This window comes from Cucurbita pepo, chromosome 19 (genome assembly GCF_057944985.1).
Source record: "Cucurbita pepo subsp. pepo isolate OVF chromosome 19, ASM5794498v1, whole genome shotgun sequence".
NCBI lineage: Eukaryota > Viridiplantae > Streptophyta > Magnoliopsida > Cucurbitales > Cucurbitaceae > Cucurbita > Cucurbita pepo.
This window is the reverse complement of record NC_141816.1, coordinates 1347238-1371438: the sequence shown is the minus strand read 5'-3', so window position 1 is coordinate 1371438 and position 24201 is coordinate 1347238. Positions and strand designations below refer to the sequence as shown.

General features: G+C 34.0%; 1 protein-coding gene and 1 long non-coding RNA gene across 2 annotated transcripts; one reads left to right on the top strand and one right to left on the bottom strand.

Moving 5' to 3' along the window:
• Positions 1–375: 375 nt before the first annotated feature.
• LOC111781914 (uncharacterized) lies at positions 376–4242 on the bottom strand. The gene is made up of 6 exons (XR_002813037.2): positions 4100–4242; positions 3921–4006; positions 3656–3795; positions 2900–3072; positions 2517–2637; positions 376–578 (listed from the first exon to the last, which is right to left on the bottom strand). It is a non-coding gene; the product is annotated as an uncharacterized LOC111781914 (long non-coding RNA).
• A 7426-nt stretch (positions 4243–11668) lies between these two features.
• LOC111781040 (2-oxoglutarate-dependent dioxygenase family protein) lies at positions 11669–15701 on the top strand. The gene is made up of 5 exons (XM_023661437.2): positions 11669–12077; positions 12354–12821; positions 13432–13566; positions 14079–14423; positions 15182–15701. The coding sequence occupies exons 1-5, from the start codon at positions 11958–11960 to the stop codon at positions 15455–15457; spliced, it is 1344 nt and encodes a 447-aa protein (XP_023517205.2). The 5' UTR covers positions 11669–11957; the 3' UTR covers positions 15458–15701.
• The last annotated feature ends 8500 nt before the right edge of the window (positions 15702–24201 follow it).

Below are 24201 nucleotides of genomic sequence, written 5' to 3'. Positions count from 1 at the left end.
AGTAATTTTGATCTACTTTGACCAATTACATATCGTTGTCGGCTTTATGGGAGGTTTCCACACCCTTATAACAAATGTTTTGTTCTCCTCTCTAATTCATGTGGGATCTTACAATCCAATGTCCTTGTTGACACACCGCTTGATGTCTGACTCTAATACCATTTGTAACAACTCAATCCCATTGCTAGCAGATATTGTCTACTATTGCCCGTTACGTGTCGTCGTCAACCTCACGATTTTAAAATGCGTATACTAAGGATGTTTCCACACTCTCATAAGGAATATTTTGTTCACATCTCCAGACAATGTGAGATCTTACCTAGATTCTATTTCATAAGCTTATAACCATTATGTTGGTGGAAAAAAAGGAAGAGGCTAATATTTTAACTATCGTTCAATTAATTAAAACATAAATCATCGACCAGCCAATCAAAGATGCAAATTTAATGCAGCCTAATATAAAGTTTTAGAGGTACCTCACACGTCCATCCCTGTTCATATGTACCACCAAAATCTCTAGCCAGCAGTTCAATCTGCTCACAGTTTAAACCAGAATAGCAAACCATTCCGACCTGCATCTGTCACAATCTGTTGTTAGGATCGCACAACAACGAACATGCTCGATCTAGATGAACACAAAGAATGGGATAGAGAAAGTGCAAGGAGAACTCTGGCTAAAAGGATTTTTTCTTTATTGATGACTTCAGGTATGTATAGTAAGAGAGAATTACAGAGAATAGAAAGTTCATCTCAAAGCTCTACCGGACGGGATATATATATAGTTCAATTTACTATAGCTTTACCAGATTTAATCATCTACTATATATAGCTATTTACTATATATAGCTTTACCCGATTTAACCACTATATATAGCTATATTTACTTACCCGATTTAACCACTATATATAGCTATTTATCATATATAGCTTTACCGGATATAGCTTTACCAAATATAGTTTTACCATATTTACCGGATATAGCTTTACCAAATATAGTTTTACCATATTTAACCACTATATAGCTATTTACCTTTACCGGATATAGCTTTACCAAATATAGTTTTACCAGATATAACCGTTGACCAAGCTATAAATAAGCATCCGGCTCTATAACCTAACACATCAGCCTCACGATTTTAAAACACGTCTACTGGAGAGATTTCCATACCTTTATAAGAAATGTTTTGTTCTCTTCTCTAACTCATGTGGGATCTCACAATCCACTCCCCTTGGGGGCCCAGCGTCCTCACCCAGCGTCCTCATTGGGCACACCGTCCGTTGTCTGGCTCCGATATCATTTGTAACAACCTAAGCCCACCACTAACAAATATTGTTTGCTTTGACTCGTTACGTATCGTCGTCAGCCATAACCGTCCGTTGTCTGGCTCCGATATCATTTGTAACAACCTAAGCCCACCACTAACAAATATTGTTTGCTTTGACTCGTTACGTATCGTCGTCAGCCTCATGGTTATAAAACACGTCTACTAGGGAGTGGTTTCCAAATGTTTTATTCCCCTCTCCAACTAATATGGGATCTCACAATCCACCCCCTTGGGGGCCAGCATCCTCACTGGTGTCACAATTGCACTTTTAATGACAACGGATTTGCGATTGTGCGGCACTCACTTTCCAACGACAAGTGAGCTAAGCCAATTCGTTATTGCGTCGCCTACGGCCAAGCGACATATGCTCGAGCCTCTAGCCTCGATTTTTAAGAGAAAGTTTTAGAAAGCGAGGGCAGAGAGAGATTTTCGAAAGAGAGATTTTTTTTTAAAGAGACGTTATATAAGCAAGCAAGAGAGAAACAACAACGGCTTACAGTATATAACCTTGGGTAGGGAGAAGTTGACAACTAGTCGTATCCCCCTATAGTACATTCTGAGGCATTTCATGTCTGACAGGCCTAGACATGATATTTCTGAAACGTCATACTTCCTAGAAATATGAAAGTAAAACACTAGAATATGAAAAGACATAAAGGGTTGGGCTTGTCATGGGCATGCAGCCATGGGCAACACGCCTTGAACGAGCATGACCGTGACAACTGGCACACTGTCCGATGTTTGGCTCTGATACTATTTGTAACAGCCCAAGCTCACCACTAACAAATATTATCCGCTTTGACCCATTACGTATCGCCATCAGCCTCACGATTTTAAAACGCATCTACTAGGAATAGGTTTCCACACCATTATAAGGAATGCTTCGTTCCTCTCTCCAACTGATGTGGGATCTCACAATCCATCCTCCTTGAAGGCCAGCAGCGTACTCACTCTCACACTGTCTGGTGTCTAGTTTTGATACCATTTGTAACAGCTCAAACTCACTGTTAGCAGATATTGTCTGTTTTGACTCGTTACGTATTGCCGTCAGTCTCACAATTTTAAAACACGTCTATTAGGGCCACACTCTTATAAGGAATGCTTTGTTCCCCTCTCCAACTGACGTGGGATCTCACAATCTATATCCTCCAAGAAATCAAGAAGAGACTTTACAAAATATTCATCCATTACCTTCAGTTCTTCAATCCATTCAGGCTTCAGACGAATGGGAGGGCTGCTATACATTGCCCTGGCCAGTCACTGAAGCTGAGATCTTACTATCATGGCTTGCTGTTGATCTTTGCCAAGAACACTAGAAAATGGGGGAAAAGTTGAACAAATGGATGTAATGTCAGAATACAAGGCAGGCAAGAGGCCGAGATCAAGATTTAAAGTACTGCAACACAATCATAAAGTAAGAAAAATAAGACCATGCTGACCCCTGTCTAGTAACTAAGAAACCCAATTAAGATTTGAAGTACTGCAACACTTCGATTAAACGCAAGACAATTACTTCGCACTACACAATATTTCCCTATTGATAGCAATCTAGAGTTCAGCTAATAGATACTGACCTTAGACAACCAACCCTGTGTCCATATAAACCCATATTCTTCGCATATGATTGAGCACAACCTACCATATATCCATCTTCAAGAAACAGCCATATAACTTTGGCATCCCTTCAAGATCTCCACTCGCAAACCCTTGATACGCCATGTCAAACAAAGGGAAAGTGATGTTTCACCTGGAAGGAAAAGTTGGAGTTAAGTCACATCATTCTCTCCATAATCATGCAATGTTAATGTGTTGCATCAAATTATTTGAAACTACCATTAATTGATTCGAACTTTCTCGCCATTTTTCATGTGTCAGGTTGTGAACACAAGGATGGAGCAGAAAGAAAAAACATTCTGGGGAATTTTAAATCAAATAAGGACTAACGGTCGAAGATTGTTGGGAGCGAGTCCCACGTTGGCTAATTAAAAGAATGATCACGAGTTTATAAGTAAGAAACACATCTCCATTGGTATGAGCCATTTTGGGAAAACCAAAAGTAAAGCCATTAAATCTTATACTCAAAGTGAACAATCATCATACCATTATAGAGGTTCGTGGTTCCTATACTAGTATCAGAACAGAAAGTTTCACTAGCCATTGTAGGAAAAAACATTTATCAAGATCATATCCTTAGAACATTCTAAGAGGTTCGTGGTTCTTTGTCATTGATTTTAACAAATTATTTATAACAGTGATCTAAACTAGGTATGCGTTTTCTTTGTTACCCGAGTGTATGTTTACAAAAATACTTAAAGCAAGTGGAAACTTACTTAGACCAAGTTGGTTCGGGCAAGAACATTGGAACATCAGGATGGAGATCGCTCTGAAATTCAGCAACCAGTCGGCATGTTCCAGTCCCAGAAAGTGCCTGAACTCCAGAAAATCTCCTTTCCTTCGCAACATTTGAATCCTTTCCATAAATCAACTTAACACACTCATCCACAAATATTGAACTCACCGCAGCAGAAATTCACTCTCTAAAATTCGAAAGCATGGAATGCAAGACTCAGCAGGAAACTAAGCATTGGAACTTACAAGAACTCACTACCAGCAATCTTCGATTCAGCATCTCCAAGACATCGAAGCACAACCGGTTTCCCCTAATCGATCCGATAAGCTCCCTTCCAGAGTAATTAATTCAAAAACCAAAAACACGAAAACTTTCCACGAATTCAAAAGAAAGCAATAAAAAAAAAACAGAGTTTAATCATTACCACTCCAAGGTTGATTTTGTTCGTGCATGGATCGGCCATGAAAGCCTCCGTCGCACCGAAGATCGGATCCTTAGGAGCCGGTTTCACATGATCAAAACCATCCGTAACTCGAAGCCCTCGAAGTTGAAGTTTAAATTCATTGTTGGGCCGGTCTTTTGGACCGATCTAGTGGTTGCCGAATATTGAAGATATAATAAAATTAAATAAAAAACACTTTTTTTTTTTTTTTTAAGTTATGAAATTAATAATTTATTAACTAAATTTTTACTAATTCTTAAGGTATCGAACCTACTCTTATAACCTAAAAATGCATTTACTCTAATTAATTAATTTATTTATATATCTAAAAGAAAATTTATTAAATATCAATAATACTTTTACAATAAATATTAAAATTCAATAACTAAAATTAATACATACTAGAATTAAAATATTATAAACAATAATTTAAATACTTTTATATATATATATATATATATATATATATATATATATATATATATATATATTATAATCGATGGTATATTATTATTGAGCTATGCTCACATTAACGTCTATAAAGTAGTTTTGTATGTGACTTTAGAGACAATTACGTAATTAAGAACGATTATTTTTTAGTTAAACCCTAAACCCAAAAAAAATCATCGTGGATTGAAATCAATAATCGACTGCTCGAATGGCTTTCTTTAATACTTTTGGGTTTATGCTCTACTTTGAATCAACTTTGATCATTATGGACTAGCTTCAAGATCTGACCCTAGAAGGCAGACTTAATTTTAACAACGAGTATGGTAACAATGAAAACAACTCCTTCTTCGGGAAGATTATACGAACAAATATTTGAACTAAAATATTGTACAAATAAGATAATACTTACACTCAGAGAAAAAAAAATACTGGTAAGAAAATTGACATTTCGAGTGCGAATACATGAATAATTTGAACAATATTTCTTGACAAAATCTTACGTTTTTTAGTTACGTACGTTATGATATGTATATCATCGATTAGAGATCGTGCTTAGTAAAAACACAAACTCCGAATCGCGTCTAGAAGAAACACGAACTACGAGTAAAGTATACGTGAGTCATGTCTGCGCATTACTTTCACTCCATTCCTTGATTGCTTGCTTTACTGCTTTTTTCACCACTTGGGGCTTTACGATTTTTGTGTCTTCGTTCTGCCCAACAAAAAAAAGCGAATTTGAAGTTTTAATTGTTGGGTTATGTTCGTGTTAGTGAGCTTAAAATATGGAACTTGAACCTCTTCCCCGACTGCTTGAAGTTGGAAACAATCGGAACAAGACACGTTAGCATCGAGGACTTCGAGTCCCAATTTTTCGAAGGCTTCTAGAATCCGAACTAACAATCCGGGCGAATTCTTTTCCAAATATACGTTTATGAGGAATCCTCTCGCTAAACTCTCGACATTCACCACCTGCACGTTCGACAGAGTCAATCCGCCGATAGGTACAACCGAGCGTGGCGCTCGGGAAAAATAGTTGAAAATCTCGAGTAAAAAAAGCATCAAATTCAAAGGTAAAAGCTGAGTTATGAGAAAAGTACAGCACTAGAGCTTGTGGATGCATCAAATTCTGTGGGCTTCTCATGATTCATTGAGGAAGATGCTGCTGCTTTCTTTCGCTCTCTCGAACCCATTTCAGAGCCGCCGTCCGCCGTGTCTCCTCCACTCGCCGGCCACGCGCCACCAGAGGCTTTTGCTTTCTTTCTCTTGCAAAAAAAATGCAGACCACGAGTTCCTCCTCATTTATATTTGCATTTTCTATTTATTTTTATATATAAATTTTATTTTATTTTATTTTATTTCCTTTTGCACGAGTGTTTCTGTTTCACTTGGTAAATTCAATTTTTGTACTTACTTTGAAGATATTTACGTGATTGCCCTTTCTTTCGCTTTCCCAATCTAATTTCCCCCTCTAATTATTATTTTTTTTCTACTATTTTTTACTTTTTTAAAAAAAAAAAAAAAAAATCTTTGGGTTTAGTTGAATTTTTGGAAAATTGAAAATTCGTAGTCCACTAGTTAACAATTTTTTAGTTGGGTCAACCTGATCAACTAGACCAACTCGAAAATAATATTACAATTCACCTCAACCATACTCAAATTTTAAAATTATTATGAAGATTAAGAATATTTGGAGTTTGTTACTGTTGCTAGTGACTTGTGAAGATGTGATATTCCGGTTTTATAAGATTTTAGTTATTAATATAATGTAGGATGGATAAATATAATTTTTTTTAAATAATTATAAAAAAAATAACTCGAAAATATTATTATTATTATTATTATTATTATTATTATGGAAGTAATTTCAATAAAAATAAATTTATTAGACTAATTTTAAGATTTATTGAAAACATAAAATTAAAATTAAAATATTTTAAAAAATATTAATTTAACAAATTTTAAAATGATAAGGTGATTTGGAAGAATAGAGAGAGAAAATAGAAGAGAGAGAGGATTTTTGGTCAGTTTGGGCAGGGAGAGGTCGGGGGATTGACAGCTAAATACCATTTGAACAAACAAACGCCAAACTCCTCGTCACGTGCAGATTCCTCCACTGAACACCTTTCGCTTTGGCCCAAAATTCCAACTCTCCTCTAGCACGTGCCAATTTTCGTTAGAATTGCACTTTTCTTGTAAGCAGACTTTACGATTATACTTCACTCACTTCTAATATCGAGTGAATCAAGCTAATTTAGATTTGCTTGCCTACTATCAGTCAACTTATGCTCAAGCCTTTGAACTCATTTTGAGAAGAAAGTTTAAGAAAACAATGACATGTGGTCATAGGCAACACGCTCTATACGAGCATGACCATAATTCCCTTCACAGACGAGAAATTTGAAAATAACCATTTTCAAGTAATTTATAATGCTTTAACTATTGAGATATATTCATATTGTATCGACCCATAAGATCATGTTAAGGCTTCAAGGTGAGTTAGATATCCAATAGCATTTTCGTCAGTTGTTCTTCCACTGTCTGTATGTAGGGAGAGACGTTGAGATGAATCGGTCGTAGTCATTGCAGGGAATGAGCTAACTTCAGCTTCAGACGATTCTGACGATCCCCTTTGAGATGATCACACTATCTACTCCTCTCTTTTAAAAGTGAAGACTATCTCCACAGACCAACACGGTTCTTCCAGCATGTTTTGTCCTCACTCACATGCATCCTGAGAATATAGGTCACCCAACATACAATTGCTCCCAGCAAAGCACGTTTAGCTATAAAGTTCCTATGATTGAGCTACTCGAAAAAGGAAAAGAAAAAAAAAAATTACACCTTATTGGTATATGTACTAACTTTCTGTTCTTTTTAGGTATTTCTTAGTCATCCTATCCTTAGGATCGCCCTCATTTAGACGTAATCTCAGTTCATTCACGTATCATTATTTTACTCGAGTGTCACATCTGATGATTTTAATCGATATATTGTCGAACGTTTTTGGTAATTTTTAAAAAAATAAGAAATAATAAAATAACTCCAAACCCAGCTGTCTTGATAGCACACAAACAAACCGCATATGTACCCACCTATTCACGTGTAGTGTACCCATTAATCATCACAACCAAACAATTTCCCATCCCAAAACAAAATTTTGACTTACTCCCAAACTTATTTCTTTTTCCCTCCTCTCTATACACTCCCATACCCTACAACAAACCCCTACATCCTACTACTCTTAACCAATGGACTCTTTTGTCCCTCCACCTCAAAAATACATTCCGTCGGGTCCGGTCCTGTTGGATTGATTGTGAGAGATCAACGTATCGACTCGATTCCCTGATCCATATTCATCAACTGTGAATTGAATCCAAATAAATGAAAATGACGACCTTCAAGTAAGTCGATTAAATTCGTCATTTTGACTTCTTTCTAGCCATGTTCGACGAACCAAGGACACAGAAGTCTTTTCCGTCTCTATCCCCGTTACCCATTTCAATTTTCATCTTCGTAAATTTTTTTCCTTTTTTATATATTTGATAAAAAGTACTCATTTTTAATCGATAATTTCACACATAAAGCTTGGTATGGTGGGGACAGGGACAGACAATATAATCTACGTTCTCGGCCCCGCTTGAAATCTCTCCCTAGTCCTTCCTCTCCCGGTTAAATAGAGATTCTCTGTCAAGTTTAGAACAGGTGTCTTTGAGGGCTCTACCTCACAATTAAAAAGATATTTCTACGAGTTGATAGTCTTATTTTAACCTTTTTCTCTTCTTACCTTCCTCAAAATATATAATCTTCTATTCAACATAAGAATTAATTTGAATCAAAATTGAATAGTATAAGGGGCCAGGAAATAAATTAATATATTAACATTCTATTATATAATTAAAAGATTGAAACTATATAATAAAAATTGATAGCCATATAATATATAGTACAAAAATGTGGAGTAGGGCCAAATAATCGGTTTGAATTTTACAATAAGAACAAGATTTTGGTGTGTATTAGAGTTTGATTTATTTGTCTATGTTTCTTTATTTCCCCCTTCCTTCCATTCTCTTGTAGCTGGCCATTATGCACCATTCATAATTCCACCTAAAATCTTCTTTAATCATTGATTTAAAGCGAATTTCTATTAATCCACTCGTGAAATTAATAAATAAATAGAGGATTTCGGAGTAAATTGAATGTCGGAGTCATTTGTTCTTGTATTTCGAGTAGTATGTTCATCTCTCGGTATAGTTAATGTAGATTGACTAAGGCTCTATTCACGAGACACGGGGACGAGAAAGCCTTCTTCGTCCCCATCTTTGCTTCCTACTTCAATTCTCATCCTCATGAAACTCTCGTTTATTTTACGGAGATCGAAGCGGAGATTCTCCACATTAATTTACGAGGATCGGGTTCATGTGAGAAATTTTTTCCATCTTTCATATATATATATATATATATATATATATATATATATATATATATATATATAAAAGAAATATTAATATTAAAGATTTTTTTAATGAATAATTTTTAATTTTAAATATATTTTTATTAAAAAATATAAAAATATTCACTGTATATATATACACGCACACGTGGGGATTTAACAAGGACGGGATGGAGAATGTAATCCTCATCCCTTTCCCTGTTGGAAAAAAAAATCTTTTCCCGTCATTCTCTATTTAAACAGGGATTCTCCGCTCTGTTTCGAGACAGTTCTCACCGATTAAATAGGCATCTCTAAATTTTATTTTATTTATTTTTAATTCAATAATACATGGAAATGAATATTCAAATCTTTTTGCAGCGATACCGAGAGGACCAATTTTTGCAACGAGACCGAGAAAACGAGATCAAATAGGTCATTCTTGGTCGTAACTTATGCAGATTTACATCTCTTACCATCAAAATTGTTTTTTATTCTAAAAAAAATTTACTAATAAAATTTTGGGTAGAAAAGTCCATTAATTATATATTATATGATTTTCTTGTCGGTTAGAGAATGTTTTTTTTTTTTTTTTCATTAAAAAAGGAATTACCTTTTTTAAAGGGTTATTTAGAGTCAAAATTAAAATTTTAAATAAAAAAATTAGAGGGAGAAGAAAAAAAAACAAATTTGAAATTAATATAAATAATGTTTTAATTTTGGAAATATGTGTCGTGATATTCCTTTTATTCATAATTAAATATTATTATTCATTAAAACAATGGGAAAATTCTAAACAAATAATGCCTACACCTAAAAATCTTTGGACATTAATAAACTCCAAATTGATGGATATAAATATCTTAATTATTAAAAAATTATATTTTCATATTTTAATTTTTTTAAAAATAAAATGTCTATTTAATAAATTTTGAATTTTAGAAAGAAAGAAAACTATTTTCTAAAAAAATTAATTTATAATCCCTCTCAAATTTTCACGCTTTACAAAAATTACTAAAATACCCTCACACTACTTTGTTCGTCCGTGACTACCACGGATAATAACTGATTCAAGTCACACTGATAGATGTAAGTTACTTACAGGCGGCAACCGCTACGACAAAACCTACTAAACAAAATTGGTATTGGTTTGTGGGGATAGTTTTTACTCTTGGAACCGAGAAGTAAGTAATGTGACCATATCACAAGAGATATAATAACATGTCAGGGTTATCAGGTGTCGAATCCAGATTCTAAATTTTGATCTGAATCTTAAGCTGGACATGAATCGTTACGAGGTCATATGATTTTAAATATAAACTTGAACTTGTATGTTTATAGTGATTACCTCATTTTAGTATGATATAATATTCTTATATGTTCCGCCGACATAAAATTTATAACTCAATCCGACTCATATTTCAATTTTTAGCTTTGCTCAAGCTAACAACACGACCACAAGGCCTAATACTTTCCCCTATTCCAAATCTCTTTCAGTATTAAATTTTATTATAACACCTCAATTGAGTCTTATCGTATTTATGTTGATTCCTACGAATACACTCGATGAGAAATTTAAAATGGATAATTAAGAAAAAATTTGCTTGCTCGGTTCACCCGTTCCTCTGGCTTAAATTTCACAAAATTACACACTTGGGTCCTAAATCAAGTGAAAAAAAAAAAAAGAAATTTTGAAAATCGGACTTGAAATGCTAAAAAAGTGGCTCAAAACGATCGGGTTCAAGGCATCTGGTTCAGTTGAACCGACCACATAATCATCTTCTACCCTTGGACACAATAGAAACACGTGTGGTTGGCTCTGATTGTCAGATTTTGCTCTCGATTCACAAATTCTAGGTCTCCATTGAAGTTAGTTTCTACACCAAAATTCAAGATCTATTCAACTTGAACACGTTTGTACCAAAGTTAACAATTAACGTTAACTTGGCAAGGAAAAAACGACATTCCAAGTCACTAGTTCATCAAGCTTATCCAAAATTTCATCACTTTTACAAGTTGTTGGATTTTTCAACCAATCAACGGTCACCATCACATCAATCAACCACGGATCATGGACTAAAAATAATAATCAGACTTAGCTTTGAGTAACCCAAAACTCAAAATTTAGTTGATTAGGTTGGTGGTCCGAGTAATCCAAATAAAATTCACAACCCAACCCAACCGAACTCAACCCTCTATTTCTAGTTAGGTGGTCGGGTTGCTCTTTTTTTAAAAAATCTCATAAAATTCAAATATTAAACATTCACCGATCACAGCTCCCCACTAATATTAGTTACAAAATATTCTTAATATTCATACTAATCTTAAAAGTAAGGCAGGGTAGAATTGGATTGTAACCCTATTTTCGGGTTGGTCGTGTTGACCGGACAAAAAAAAAGTCAAACCGTAAACGAACTCATTTTTCTAAAAATTCAACTCAACTCAACCTTTAGTTTGAGTTGGATAATTCAGATGAGTCGAGTTCTGGAGTCATTTGAATATCTTTATTAATAATTTTATCAACGATTTTTTATAAATGTATTAATTTATATTCTATTAGATAAACCCTAATCATTTTAAGCTCTCAATTTAAAAAACATTCCGATATTAATTTAGAAATTTTATTTATTTATTTAATTTAATTTTTTTTCTAAGAAACAAATTTGAGTTCAATTCTTAAGAAAACGTTGAATATTTAAAATTCCGATTAGGAAGAGAATTTAGTGATCGAATCGACTTTCAATTGGAAACGCCGCAGTTCATCGCAGGAGATGGTCACTCGCAGCTTTGAAAATGGCGGAAATCATTACTCCTTCCACTTCCCGGTGCAGTCTCGTCGCCCAACTCGGCGTCCGCTGAAATTTGCGGATTAGTCTTACCAAATAAATTCTTCTCCGACTTTTGGAGTCGCTCTCAAAATTTTGAAACCTATAAGCATCTCTGTAGCATTCAATTTTGACGATGTCGTTGATCCGAACAGTCCCCGCCTCGCTACCACCGCGGTCGAATCTTCTTCGTCGGCTTTTGTTCGCCGAGTCTCGATTGCTTCAGTTTCAGCGGATGGATTCATTTGGCAGTTCGGTAAGTAAGCGAGTGAGTGTTTAAGTTGTAATAACTCAGTGTTGTGTTCTGTTCTGTTCTGTTAATAATCGAGGAAGTATTGAGCCTTTTAGTCGCTCCGATTTCTTTATGAATACGAATCTCTGGTTAATTGCATAGTTCAACTGTAATTCGAGACTGGTAATCTATTCAGAATCAACTTAAACACTTCTCTTTTAATCTCTTGTTTATTGTTTTGTTCCACCGTGTTTCTCGTTAATTGGATTTTGAATGCAAGTTGATTTCGTAATTCTTCAGGCGTTACCTGATTCATCATGTTATGGTAGTTCTTGTGGCGGCAATGAGGAATGTTTGCATAATAGAGATCATAATTCGAATGTGATAATGATAGGAGAGATTCCTGTGAATCTAAATCGTAAAGGAAATGAACAGGAATCCTTTTCTCGGTTGTCTGTTGGTAAATGTGATGATTTCAAGTTGAGAAGCGATCAAAAAGGGATTCCTGCTAATATACCGAGTTCATACCATGATGATGAGTTTCCTCCTGTTCCTAGACAAAATACCAAAAGGAGAAGCCGGATAGATTTAGGATCGGAAAGAAGGTTGAAGAACAGTACAAGCTCATCACAAATGGAGAGGAATGAACCATTTTGTTTCAATAAACATCGGTCTGCGGATATTGGTTCCAAAAATTCTCTTGCTACTGCCAATTTGCCTCCCATTGAATCTTTCGATATATGTTTTGCTGAAAGAAGAGGTAAATCATGTTGAGGATTATTGGGATTGGGAGTGTCCCACATTGGTTAATTTAGTGGAAGATCATGGGTTTATAAGTGAGGAATACTATCTCCATTGGTATGAGGCCTTTTGGGGAAGCCCAAAGCAAAGCCATGAGAGCTTATGCTCAAAGTGGACAATATCATACCATTGTGGAGAGTCGTGATTCCTAACATGGTATCAGAGCCATGCCCTAAACTTAACCATGCCAATAAAATCCTCAAATATCGAACAAAGAATGGCGAGCCTCGAAGGTGTAGTCAAAAGTGACTAAAGTGTCGAACAAATGGTGTACTTTGTTCGAGGGCTCCAGAGAAAGGAGTCGAGCCTCAATTAAGGGGAGGCTATTCGAGAGCTCCATAAGCCTCAGGGGAGGCTTATAGTGTGCTTTGTTCGAGGGGAGGATTGTTGAGGATTATTGGGATTGGGAGTGTCCCACATTGGTTAATTTAGTGGAAGATCATGGGTTTATAAGTGAGGAATACTATCTCCATTGGTATGAGGCCTTTTGGGGAAGCCCAAAGCAAAGCCATGAGAGCTTATGCTCAAAGTGGACAATATCATACCATTGTGGAGAGTCGTGATTCCTAACAAATCAAAACCCAGATATTCTTGGCAGTCTAAAGATAGGGACACTATGAAAGTAATGGAGCATGTTGATGAAGCTACAAATGGTATTGTGATGAGGCCTGGAATGGTTTTACTGAAGCATTACATTCCTCTACATGAACAGGTACTTTCATGCTTAAGTTGTAAGTAATTTTATGAACTAGAATCACACTGTTCTTATATAGATGGGAACAGGCATTTTGTTGCCTTAGATCATTGCAATTGTTGGTCTTCAACGAAGAACTCCTAGTAAGCGTGAGTCATCAGCTCGCGTTGACTATGTCCCTGCCCTTTGTACATACCGCCCATCGCTCCTACCGATTTAATGGTCTGGTGAAGTGTTTGGATCGCGGCGACGTGGGCTGTTCGCTGCCTGCGACGTTGCGAGAAGGCCACCGAACCTAATCATTTAGAGGAAAGGATTAGTCGTGAAGTCCCAAATTGATAATGGACATTTACCTGTCCTAATAATTCAAACAACTTGATTTCTCGTAATTATAAAATTTCCAATGTTATCCATTGTTAAGGAGATGCCCTGTAGTTTCATCTCTTTGCTGCCTTGTGTTCTTTATACTTTATGGTTTTCCATATGAGTGTTAGGGCTTGGTATCTAGGGTTTCGTTTTTCTTGTTGCAGGTTAATATTGTGAAAACTATTCAAAAACTTGGTCTTGGCCCAGGGGGATTTTACCAGCCTGGTTATAAAGATGGTGCAAAACTCCGGCTTCAGATGATGTGTCTTGGATTGGACTGGGATCCTCAGACGAGGAAATATGCTCGTAAACGGGTTGCTGATGGTAATAAACCTCCAGATTTACCTCCTGAATTTGCAATTCTGGTTGGGAAAGCACTTAACGATGCACATGCCTTGATTAAGAACAATGGCGACACGAATAACATAGAAGACATACTTCCAACAATGTCTCCTGACATATGCATTGTGAATTTCTACTCAACGAGTGGAAGACTGGGTCTGCATCAGGTATTTGCATGTCTTTACTATCACATATATATTCATATGTGTTTGAACGCAGCATGCTGGCTTTGTTTTTCGAGCATAATACTAATTCAATCTTCACATGTTCTATAGGCCTTTTTTTTTTTTTGTTAGGAATCACGAATCTCCACAATGATATCATATTGTCCACTTTGTGAATAAGCTCTCATTGTATTGCTTTTGGTTTCTCCAAAAAGGCCTCGTACCAATGAAGATGTATTCCTTATAAATCCATGATCAACCCCTTAATTAGCCGGTGTTGGACTCCTCTCCCAACAATCCCCCCCTCGAGCAGAGTACACCATAGAGCCTCCCCTAAGGCCTATGTTGCTCTGAAACAGCCTCCCCTTAATCAAGGCTGGACTCCTTCTCTGAAGCACTCGAACAAAGTACACCCTTTGTTTACTTTGTTCGACACTTGAGTCACTTTTGACTACACTTTCGAGGCTCACTTCTTCTTTGTTCAACATTTGAGGATTCTGTTGACATAGCTAAGTTAAGGGCATGACTCTAATACCATGTTTGTAATCACGAACCTACACAATGGTACGATATTGTCCAGTTTGAGCATAAGCTATCATGGTTTGCTTTTGGTTTCCCCAAAAGACCAATGAAGATGTATTCTTTACTTATAAGCCCATGATCAACCCCTTAATTAGCCGATGTGGGACCCTTCTTCCAACAATCCTCAACAATTTTTATTTCATATGATAAACTTTTTCTAACCAGTCTAATTCATGCAGGATCGTGATGAAAGCAGAGAGAGTCTCGTCAGCGGACTACCTGTTGTTTCCTTTTCTTTGGGCAATTCAGCAGAGTTCTTGTATGGAGATCAAAGAGATGTCGATAAAGCAGGGAAGATTATACTGGAATCAGGTGATGTTCTAATTTTTGGTGGAGAATCTAGGCATATATTTCATGGAGTATCTTCAATCATACCTAAATCGACGCCTAAGTTTCTGCTTGATCATACTGGTCTTCGTCCTGGGCGTCTAAATCTTACATTTAGAAAGTACTAAAACACAGCTGTTCCTTGTTTGTCCTGTACAAATGAATAGCTGTTTTATTTATTAATTAGATGATTATCTAAGTGGGATATTATAATTCTAGACTGTAACTATTCTTGGTTTCTGATTTGTCTTTAGGATACCTTTTCTGTCTTCCACAATGCCTTTCCCATGAACATCTTGTATTTCAGTCAAGAAGGATGAATGTAAAATTTTTTATTCTTTTAAAATGGAGTGATTATGGGGTATACATTTTTTTGTTCTTTTGAGTTCATTTGTAGGATGTTCTTGTAGATGGGTAGATTTACACTAAAAATGTTTGCATCATAACTTATAAAAATGGTTGGGACAACAAACATTCATCTTATTTATCTTTAGACCCATAGGTTTAGCGTTTTCGTGTGAACAGGTTTCATTTCCAGTCCCCTATTTTTGTCTACTCATCTTAACTTCTCGTTCTAGTCCCTTTAGGCTTATGAACATTTGTATTTCTTTGTAAAATGTTACTATACTCTAGGAATAGAAGATGTAATGATTAGTTGATGGCCGATCAAAGGTAGTTTGACCCTTTGCTTGTTGTCATCAATGGGAATCATTTAGTTATACAAGCGAGTATTTTTTACTTTCGTTAATGTTGTTTCAAGGGGTGTTGATTTGACCAATGGTAGACGGACAACGGTTTGGATTGAGTATAGAGATGCAATAAAAATGATTTGGGGGTGTGATCGGTTACTCGTTGATTAGGCCTCGGAGTCCTTTTATTCTCCAATTTACCTCTACAAATAATTAAAAGATTGAATGCATGTTGGTTTCACTACCTCCAACGAACCGGGCTCAACAGTTCACCTTGTTGATTGGTGCCAATTCAAGAGACAACAGAGCTAACGGGAAATTTTTTTCAATGGGTTCCTAATTGCCCAATTGAGAAGTCTTGTCTAAGTCTTCTAAAGTAACCTAACTTGAAGTCTTGTTTGATTTTGTTCTTCTCTTTCCTCTTTTCTTAATTAAGTCCAAGAAAGTACGTTATATAGCTTTATGACTAAACATAGAAATGCATAATTCAAGTTTGTAACAAGTACTTAGACTTTGTTTATGCAAGTTGTTATGTACCAAAATATATTATAAACCAAGACTCAACCCTATATTCTTAGAACTTATTGGCAAAATAGAGACGCTCGTTGCACCACACAAAACAAAGTTCAAAAACAAAGTTCAAAGAGATTGACTTAATAAATTTTTAGAAGTTCAATTTGTGATCGAATCTACTCCACGTGTAAAGGTCAAGGAAAAAGAAACATTAGATGCAGATCGAATCTATCCCAAAATGAAAAATTGTTAGATCATAAATTAAAGAAAAAGATAATTTTGGTAATTTCTCCTCCGACCAGAATAAAAGATCCCATTGAAGCTGCTAATCCCATGCATATTGTATGTATATCTATACCGATCTGCCTGTCCCCAATAATTAATTCTCGCTGATCAGATAGGAATCATCGCATCAATAGCAATAAGTCCTGTTTGAAGAGGCTCATATATGGAACGTCTCGAAATAATACCAGGAGCGGGAGATTCAATCAAACGATTTTTCAAACTTTTTTTAGAAGGTTAAGCGTATGAATGCTACTTTAAAAATTTAATAACATTTTTTAAATGTGATACTAACGGTTTCATTCATATACTAATCGTAAATATATTCTCGAGTTTTTTAAGTTCGACAATATGAATAAAACTTTTGAATGTTTAAGATTATTTTTGAACTTTTAACCAAATTTAAAATATTAATCAAAATTTTAAAAGTGTAAAGATATTATTGAAACAAATTACTAACTTTTTTTTTTTTCCCTAAAATTATAGTGTGTCATTTTTTAACGTTTTTCTAAAGTTATAGAGTATTTATTTAAATATTTTCTAAACAAAATACAAAGTTGGTCATATTTTTATTAATTTTGTCTTTTGTAGTTAAAACATTTGTCTGTGCATTTATTTTGAAGTTGGATTTGATTATGACGTTTTTTTCTATTAATTTCATCTAGATATCACTTATAACTCGAGTTTGTTCTCTTGTTCAAATTTATCAATAACATATTTAATTAAATCTTAAATATATTTATTTAGTAAATTCATAATTAACCTCTCCAAAAGAAAGAAGTTTATTTAAATGTTTTGTTTAAGATATTTGAAAATAAGATATCTAAAAATAAGATAGGAATACTGTATTGAATGCTGTGAAATTTTATATAAATAAATAATATTTTTGCATAAATTTTTTTGGTTTTTTGGTTAGTTATTTAAGATTTGAATGTTGAAGATTATTGGGAGTGAATCTCACCTCCGTTAATTTAGTGGAAGATCATGGGTATAGAAGTGAGGAATACTGTCTCCATTGAACCTTTTAGGGAAGCTATGCTTAAAGTGGACAATATCATATCATTGTTAAGAGTATTTAAAGTGAATTGTGGCAAAAAGAAAATGATTTATTAATTAATCCAGTATCAAACTAAGTGTCTCAAAATGGGCGTTACATCAAATTTATAAAAGAACTTGAAATATGCAAATGTTAAGGGATAATCACATCATTATAATCGTAAAAATTTGTTTATAAGAATCAAATGTTAGGGCAAGTGAATTGAATGCTAGTTCATGAACTACAATCATATTTGATGTAAAAAAGAAGAGAATATCGCTAACATGCAATTTAAATGATTCACTAATCACTAGTTCATGACAAATTCATGACATATTGTTGTAGGTCACATGATTTTCATTCCAATAATATTGTTATAGTTTAATTCTTAAAACTTCAAAAGAAGTAATCATCAAACTCAATTTGATAACTACTCCGTGTTGTTCCACGGTTCCATTTTCTTTGTTTTGATTTGAGAAACTGCTTTCGTTTTCAAAATTTGATTACAAATTTAAATGTTCAACTACGGAAAAATGAGTAGAAGAATTGTAAGAAAACACACCGAAAATGAACTAAAATGGAAGAAGATTTCAATTCATTGCCGAAAACGGACTTAAACTTGTTTCTGTTCATCTCTGATTCATGTGTCGACGCCAAACATTATTTCCGAAAATACAACACGAATCTGAAATTACTTCAACTTCCTAAATCGAAGTCACTTCAGAAAACCACAATCGATTCCATCAGATTACACACACCATTTCGACCTAACTTTCCATGGATTTCAAGAGACTGAGAAGGAGAGAGGCAAATAAACACAAAACAGCAAAGGAAAGAAAACGAAAATCCTCCTGAAATTTGTTGAAAGTTAAATCAAATCGAAATCATCGAGAAGAGAAAACGAAACAGAGTTGCTGATCATGATATTAATTAAGAATCAACGATTCTGACGAATGATCATCAATGACGTCGGAGAGTACCTATCGGCGACGGAAACGGAAACCTCAGGGGAAAGCGAGCGGGAAAATCGGATGGCGGAGGCGGCGAGGGCGATGAGATCGATTATGAAGAGCGAAACGTCACGGAACACGAGCGATGGCTTTCTGAGAGCCACACACATCAATATCGGGATCGTATTCCCAAATCTCGAAGACGACATTCCTCTTCTGCACCGCAACCCTACACTTCCACTTCCCTCTCTCTCTCTCTCTCTCTCTCTCTCTCTCTCTCTCAGATGTTTTTAACTTTTTCAAGTTCTTCTCTAATTCATTCTACTTGGCGTCAATTCCAGGTCCTCAAACCAGTGTTTAATTACCACTCTACCCTTCTCCATTTTTTTTTTCGATTTTCCAAATTTTTTTTAGAAGATAGATAAATTTAAATTAATGGTTGAATAATATTTTTTATAATTAACAAATTTTTATTATTTTTCGATATTTATAGGAGTGTTCGTATGATCGATTATCCGACTGATTCGTTCGAACTACCTTACTCAAACCATAAATGTTAGGTTGGGTGAGATTTTTTTCGCTTTGGATTAGGTTGGATTTTTAGAAATTATAAAATTCAACTTCCGTTTGCGGGTTGATATTCTTTTGGTCGGGTCAACCAATCAACATGAAAATAGAGTACAGTCCAACCCAACTCTACTAATTACTATGAAGATTAAAAATATTTAACGTATGTAACTAATGTTAGTGATACTTTGTGAATGTTTGATATTTTAGCTTTATGACATTGTTGATAAATAGTATTTTTTAAATGATTAAAAAAATAACCTGATGGCTCAACCGAGCTTGAAAATAGAGAATCGAGTTGTGAACTCGATCCAGGTTACTCGAGTCATCAACCCAAAATTTCATATTGGTCCTAAAGATTTTCTCAACGTAACCCGCGTATACATTTTAACTAGTTAATGTATTTATTTTAAAAAAAATCAATATTCGAGTTGAACTCAAAATGAAAATTTGAAAACGTTAAGGTTTATAGGAAAATTTGAATACGATTACATAGTCAATGATATGGGTCGAGAATAAACTAAGCTAAAGTTGACATTAGGAACGTGACACTTGTAATTGAATCTGTGACAAGCGGTCACCACATACTAATATTAGATAAAAACGCTTAAAACAACTATTAAATGACGATTACCTAAATAAATGAAATGAAAATATATAATTAAATTACGTTAACTTATTGTCGTGATTTTTTTTTTTAATTTTGATTTTATCATCGGACAAAATTTAAATTTAAATAATAAATTGAGAGGTACAAAATAATTTTAATTTCTAATTTGAAGCTCATAAGCAAAAAAAAAAAAAAAAAAAAATAGTAAAGGACAAGAAGGACATTGTTGTCATTTCACAAGGCCCGAAAATTTGTTTGTCCGCATTGACGAATGAGGACATTATGACCTCATCCTCATATAAAAACCTTATATTAAAAAATTATTTTCGCTTCCCATTTGAATCTTTAACTGAAAATGTCGACATTCTCAATAATAATTAATTGTTTTTGTACTCAAAATAATTAAAGTAATTAATTTCTTTTGTTTCTCTTTATCCCACCCCTCTAATGTTTTTAATTTCATTTTAATGACTATTTTTAAATTTTAATTTATTGACCCAAAATATTAAAATTAATTAATATAATATTAAAATATACTTCCCGTTAAATTATATATTTTTTATTTAGACTTTAAAATTTGTATTTTACCGATCATTATATCAAAATTCAAATTTATTAAATATAAAGTTTAGTTTAATTGTATTTTCTTTTTTAAACCGAAAATTATTAATGTAATATGTATTATTATTTTTTAAAATAATAATAAAAACTAACCATTTGATAACCCAACAGAAAAATAAGGGTTGTGATCGGCTGGGTTTAAGTTGGTGAACTCTATTCAAGTTGCTCAGTTCACCAATCCAACGAGCTGAAAATTTCAAATTGATTCAAAAGATTTTCTTAATCCAACTTAACCCAACACAACCCATGTACACCCGTAATTTGAAGGGAATAAAACTCACATCTTCATGGTCGAGCATTTTCTCTCCTTGTTATCTCGAGCAGTATCCAATTATACTTGTTTACCCATTGTTAATCTAGCACGTGTGGAACTTCACCTACTTTTCGTTTCTATGCCCGTCTATGATATCTATTTCGTTGTTCTTGTCTTTTGCTTCATTTACGGTTTCTTGCTTAGTTTTTGAACTTTGTTATATTGTTGGTGTCTCGACCTCAAGTTTGATTTCTTTTTTAACTAATAATAATTTAACGTGTATAGAGTAAATATTTTAATTTAATGGAATAGGTAAGAAATTCACTACAAAATTTTAAAGTGTATTCGTCTCAAATTTACTTAACGTTAAAAAAAATCGACCCATTAAAATATTAGTAGGGTTGTAATTGTTATAATTATAGAAAATGGAGTATAAATGTATTTTATGTCTTCAATATTGAAAAATTAAAAATCTATTTTAATTTAAATAATTATTTAATAATATTTCTAGTTATAAGTATCAATAGAATATAATTAATTAGTTTATGAATATGTTTTATATTGTATATTTTATATAATTATTGAATATCGCATAATTTAAATCATATTATACATGAATTGAGTTTTATAGCATGTTCAAACATAAAAATGTTGTTTATAAAATTTATATTATTTAAATCATAAAATTCGAACAAAATAAACAAAAACTAAATTATCTACTAGATAAAGACGAAGAAGCTTTCTCCGAAAAGGAGTTGGTTATTCGACGGGGCCCGAGTGGGTGGTACCATTAAGATTGTGGGTAATCTTCCTAACCACCCAAACGTAACACGTTGCAAGAGCATAGGTGGCAGCTACTCCTGTGGTCACCGTCAGTATTTGGGAGCTACCATAACTAGTAGATTTTCTATAAAAAGACTCGTTGTATTCGTGAGCTTATACTCAAAGAAAAAAATTAAGGGTATATACACGGGTTAAATTGAAAAAAAAATTCTGAACCACCCGAAATTTCAATTTTTCAAAACTTCAACCCTGCCAGAACCGGAGAAAAAAAACCTAACCTAACCCAATTTTTATAGCTTGAGTTTAGTGGTTTAGTTGGTCGAGCTACCGAGTCATATGAATACGTTAAAAACCAAACCCTATCAACCGGAATGGTTGAACCCAACATGGGTTTCCCTTGGTACACGTTTCGGGCCATTTTAATCGCTATTGGGCCTATTATCTCGTGAGACCCATAAAAACTTACGTGGTTGGGCCTATGTATCACAGGCCCATTAAGAATCTCTCTCTTTCTCTATCTGGCGGTATTCAAAAGTCACCGGATGCCAGCAAGAGTAAAGACGACAGACCAATAATTAAGCTGCACAATCCCAATGCATACACTGACAGCTATTTGTTGGCTGTCACGCAAAAAATCCACGCGATCTCTGTAACTTTAGCTCACAGCCTCACTGACGCTTTTCAAAAATTAAAAAAACATTAATGACCTGGAAATTACCCGACCAATAACCGACATTCTTAACAAATGAGGTGGGCCCCATTAGATGCCCACTGTTTGATCTCGCCGACATGTCGGCCCAACCCGTTGTCAGTATGGGCTGGAATGCTCATTATTTAGGCCCATCCATAATTGTTCTTAACATTTCATTTTCTTTAAAAGTTTCGACAATAAAACTAAATTGATTATTGGTCCTACAAATCAATTGATTAAGACTAGCTCTAACAACGTGTTAGATTTTTTCGATTTGGATTGGGTTAAATTTTTAAAAATCGATAGTTCGGATCAATTCGTGACCCGACCAACCTAAAAATAAGATCACGATCCAATCCAAACTATAAACATTGAATTGAGTTAGATTCTTTCGAAGTTGGATTTGGTTAAATTTTTAAAAAAATTAAAGTTCGGGTCAATTCACGAGTTAACATTTGAACCCGACCAATCCAAAAATAAGATCATGACCCAACCCAAACCATAAATATTGGATTGAGTTTGATTTTTTCGGAGTTTGATTGGGTTAAAATTTTAAAAATTCGAAAATTCGGGTCAATTTGTGAGTTAACTTTTTTTTTTTTGTCACGTCAACTCGACCAACTAGAATATGAATAACATTTTATATTTGTAATCGAAAATTAATTATTTAAATTCATCTAATAACAATTTGACTTCTTTTATTTATAAATTTATATTTATTTCTCCATATCTTTGATGTATATATTTTAAAAAATAAAAATAAAATCTTTAAATTGTTTTTTAAATTATAAAAATTTGGTTTAAATTATATGGTAGAAAACATGTAAATAAATGTAATTAAAAAAAATATATAAAATGGGCTCACAATGATGAATTAAAAAAAAAAAAAAAAAATTGGCAAAATTAAGGGGTAAAATAGTCAAACATGAGTGAACAAAGATCATAGGATACCAATCAAATCATAACTTATGATTAGTTTTGGTTAGGTGTAATATTGAAAGCACTGTATTAAATCTCCCTCGTGACCTGTGGAATTGGGTCACGTGCATGACTGGCCAGAGGGCTACACGGTAAATTTACATTAAATTTAGTTTCTAAATTAGGGTTTAAATTGACTAATTTCATTAATTATTTTTAAATAATAATTAACAAACATTATGTTACAAGTCTTTGTGATATTGTGTAAATTTTACATATAAATTCATTAATAATAAAATAAATATTTATATCTAAAGTTTTATAACGGTCTCGTATCCAAATATTTGAAATTCAAGTTCATCGCTGGCACTTGATGACCCCAACATTTCCCTCCGACATACTCACATTACTTATTTTTTTGTTTTAAGAGTAAAGTCTATATAAATTATTTCAGCATGTTTTGTTCTCACTCACGTGCTTTATAAGAAAATTCTCGTAATGTCTTTTTTAACCACTCATCCTCGTGATTGCTTTCATTATAATATGGTCTTAATTCATTTGCATACTCCTTATTTACTCGGGTGTCGTGAGTTCATTCAAAGCTATGGGTATTCAAAAAATCGATCAACATAACTCAACCTATGTAGTTTGGGTTAAATATTTTAGGGCCGAGTTAAGTATATCATTCAATAAAGATAGAACGTATCACTAACATCGGTTACAATATATCAAATATTCTTAATTTTCGTAATAACCTTAAAAGTTTTCGTAATAACCTTAAAAGCAAAAATGAGTTTGGTTGTACTGTAGCCTTGTGTTTGGGTTGGTGAGGTTGACCATACCAAAACAATTTCAATTTATGAACTGACCCGAATCTTTCGAATTTTCACAAATTAGTCCCAACCCAAACCGAAAAAAAGCTAGTCCAACCCAACTTTTATGATTTTGGTTAGGTAGTT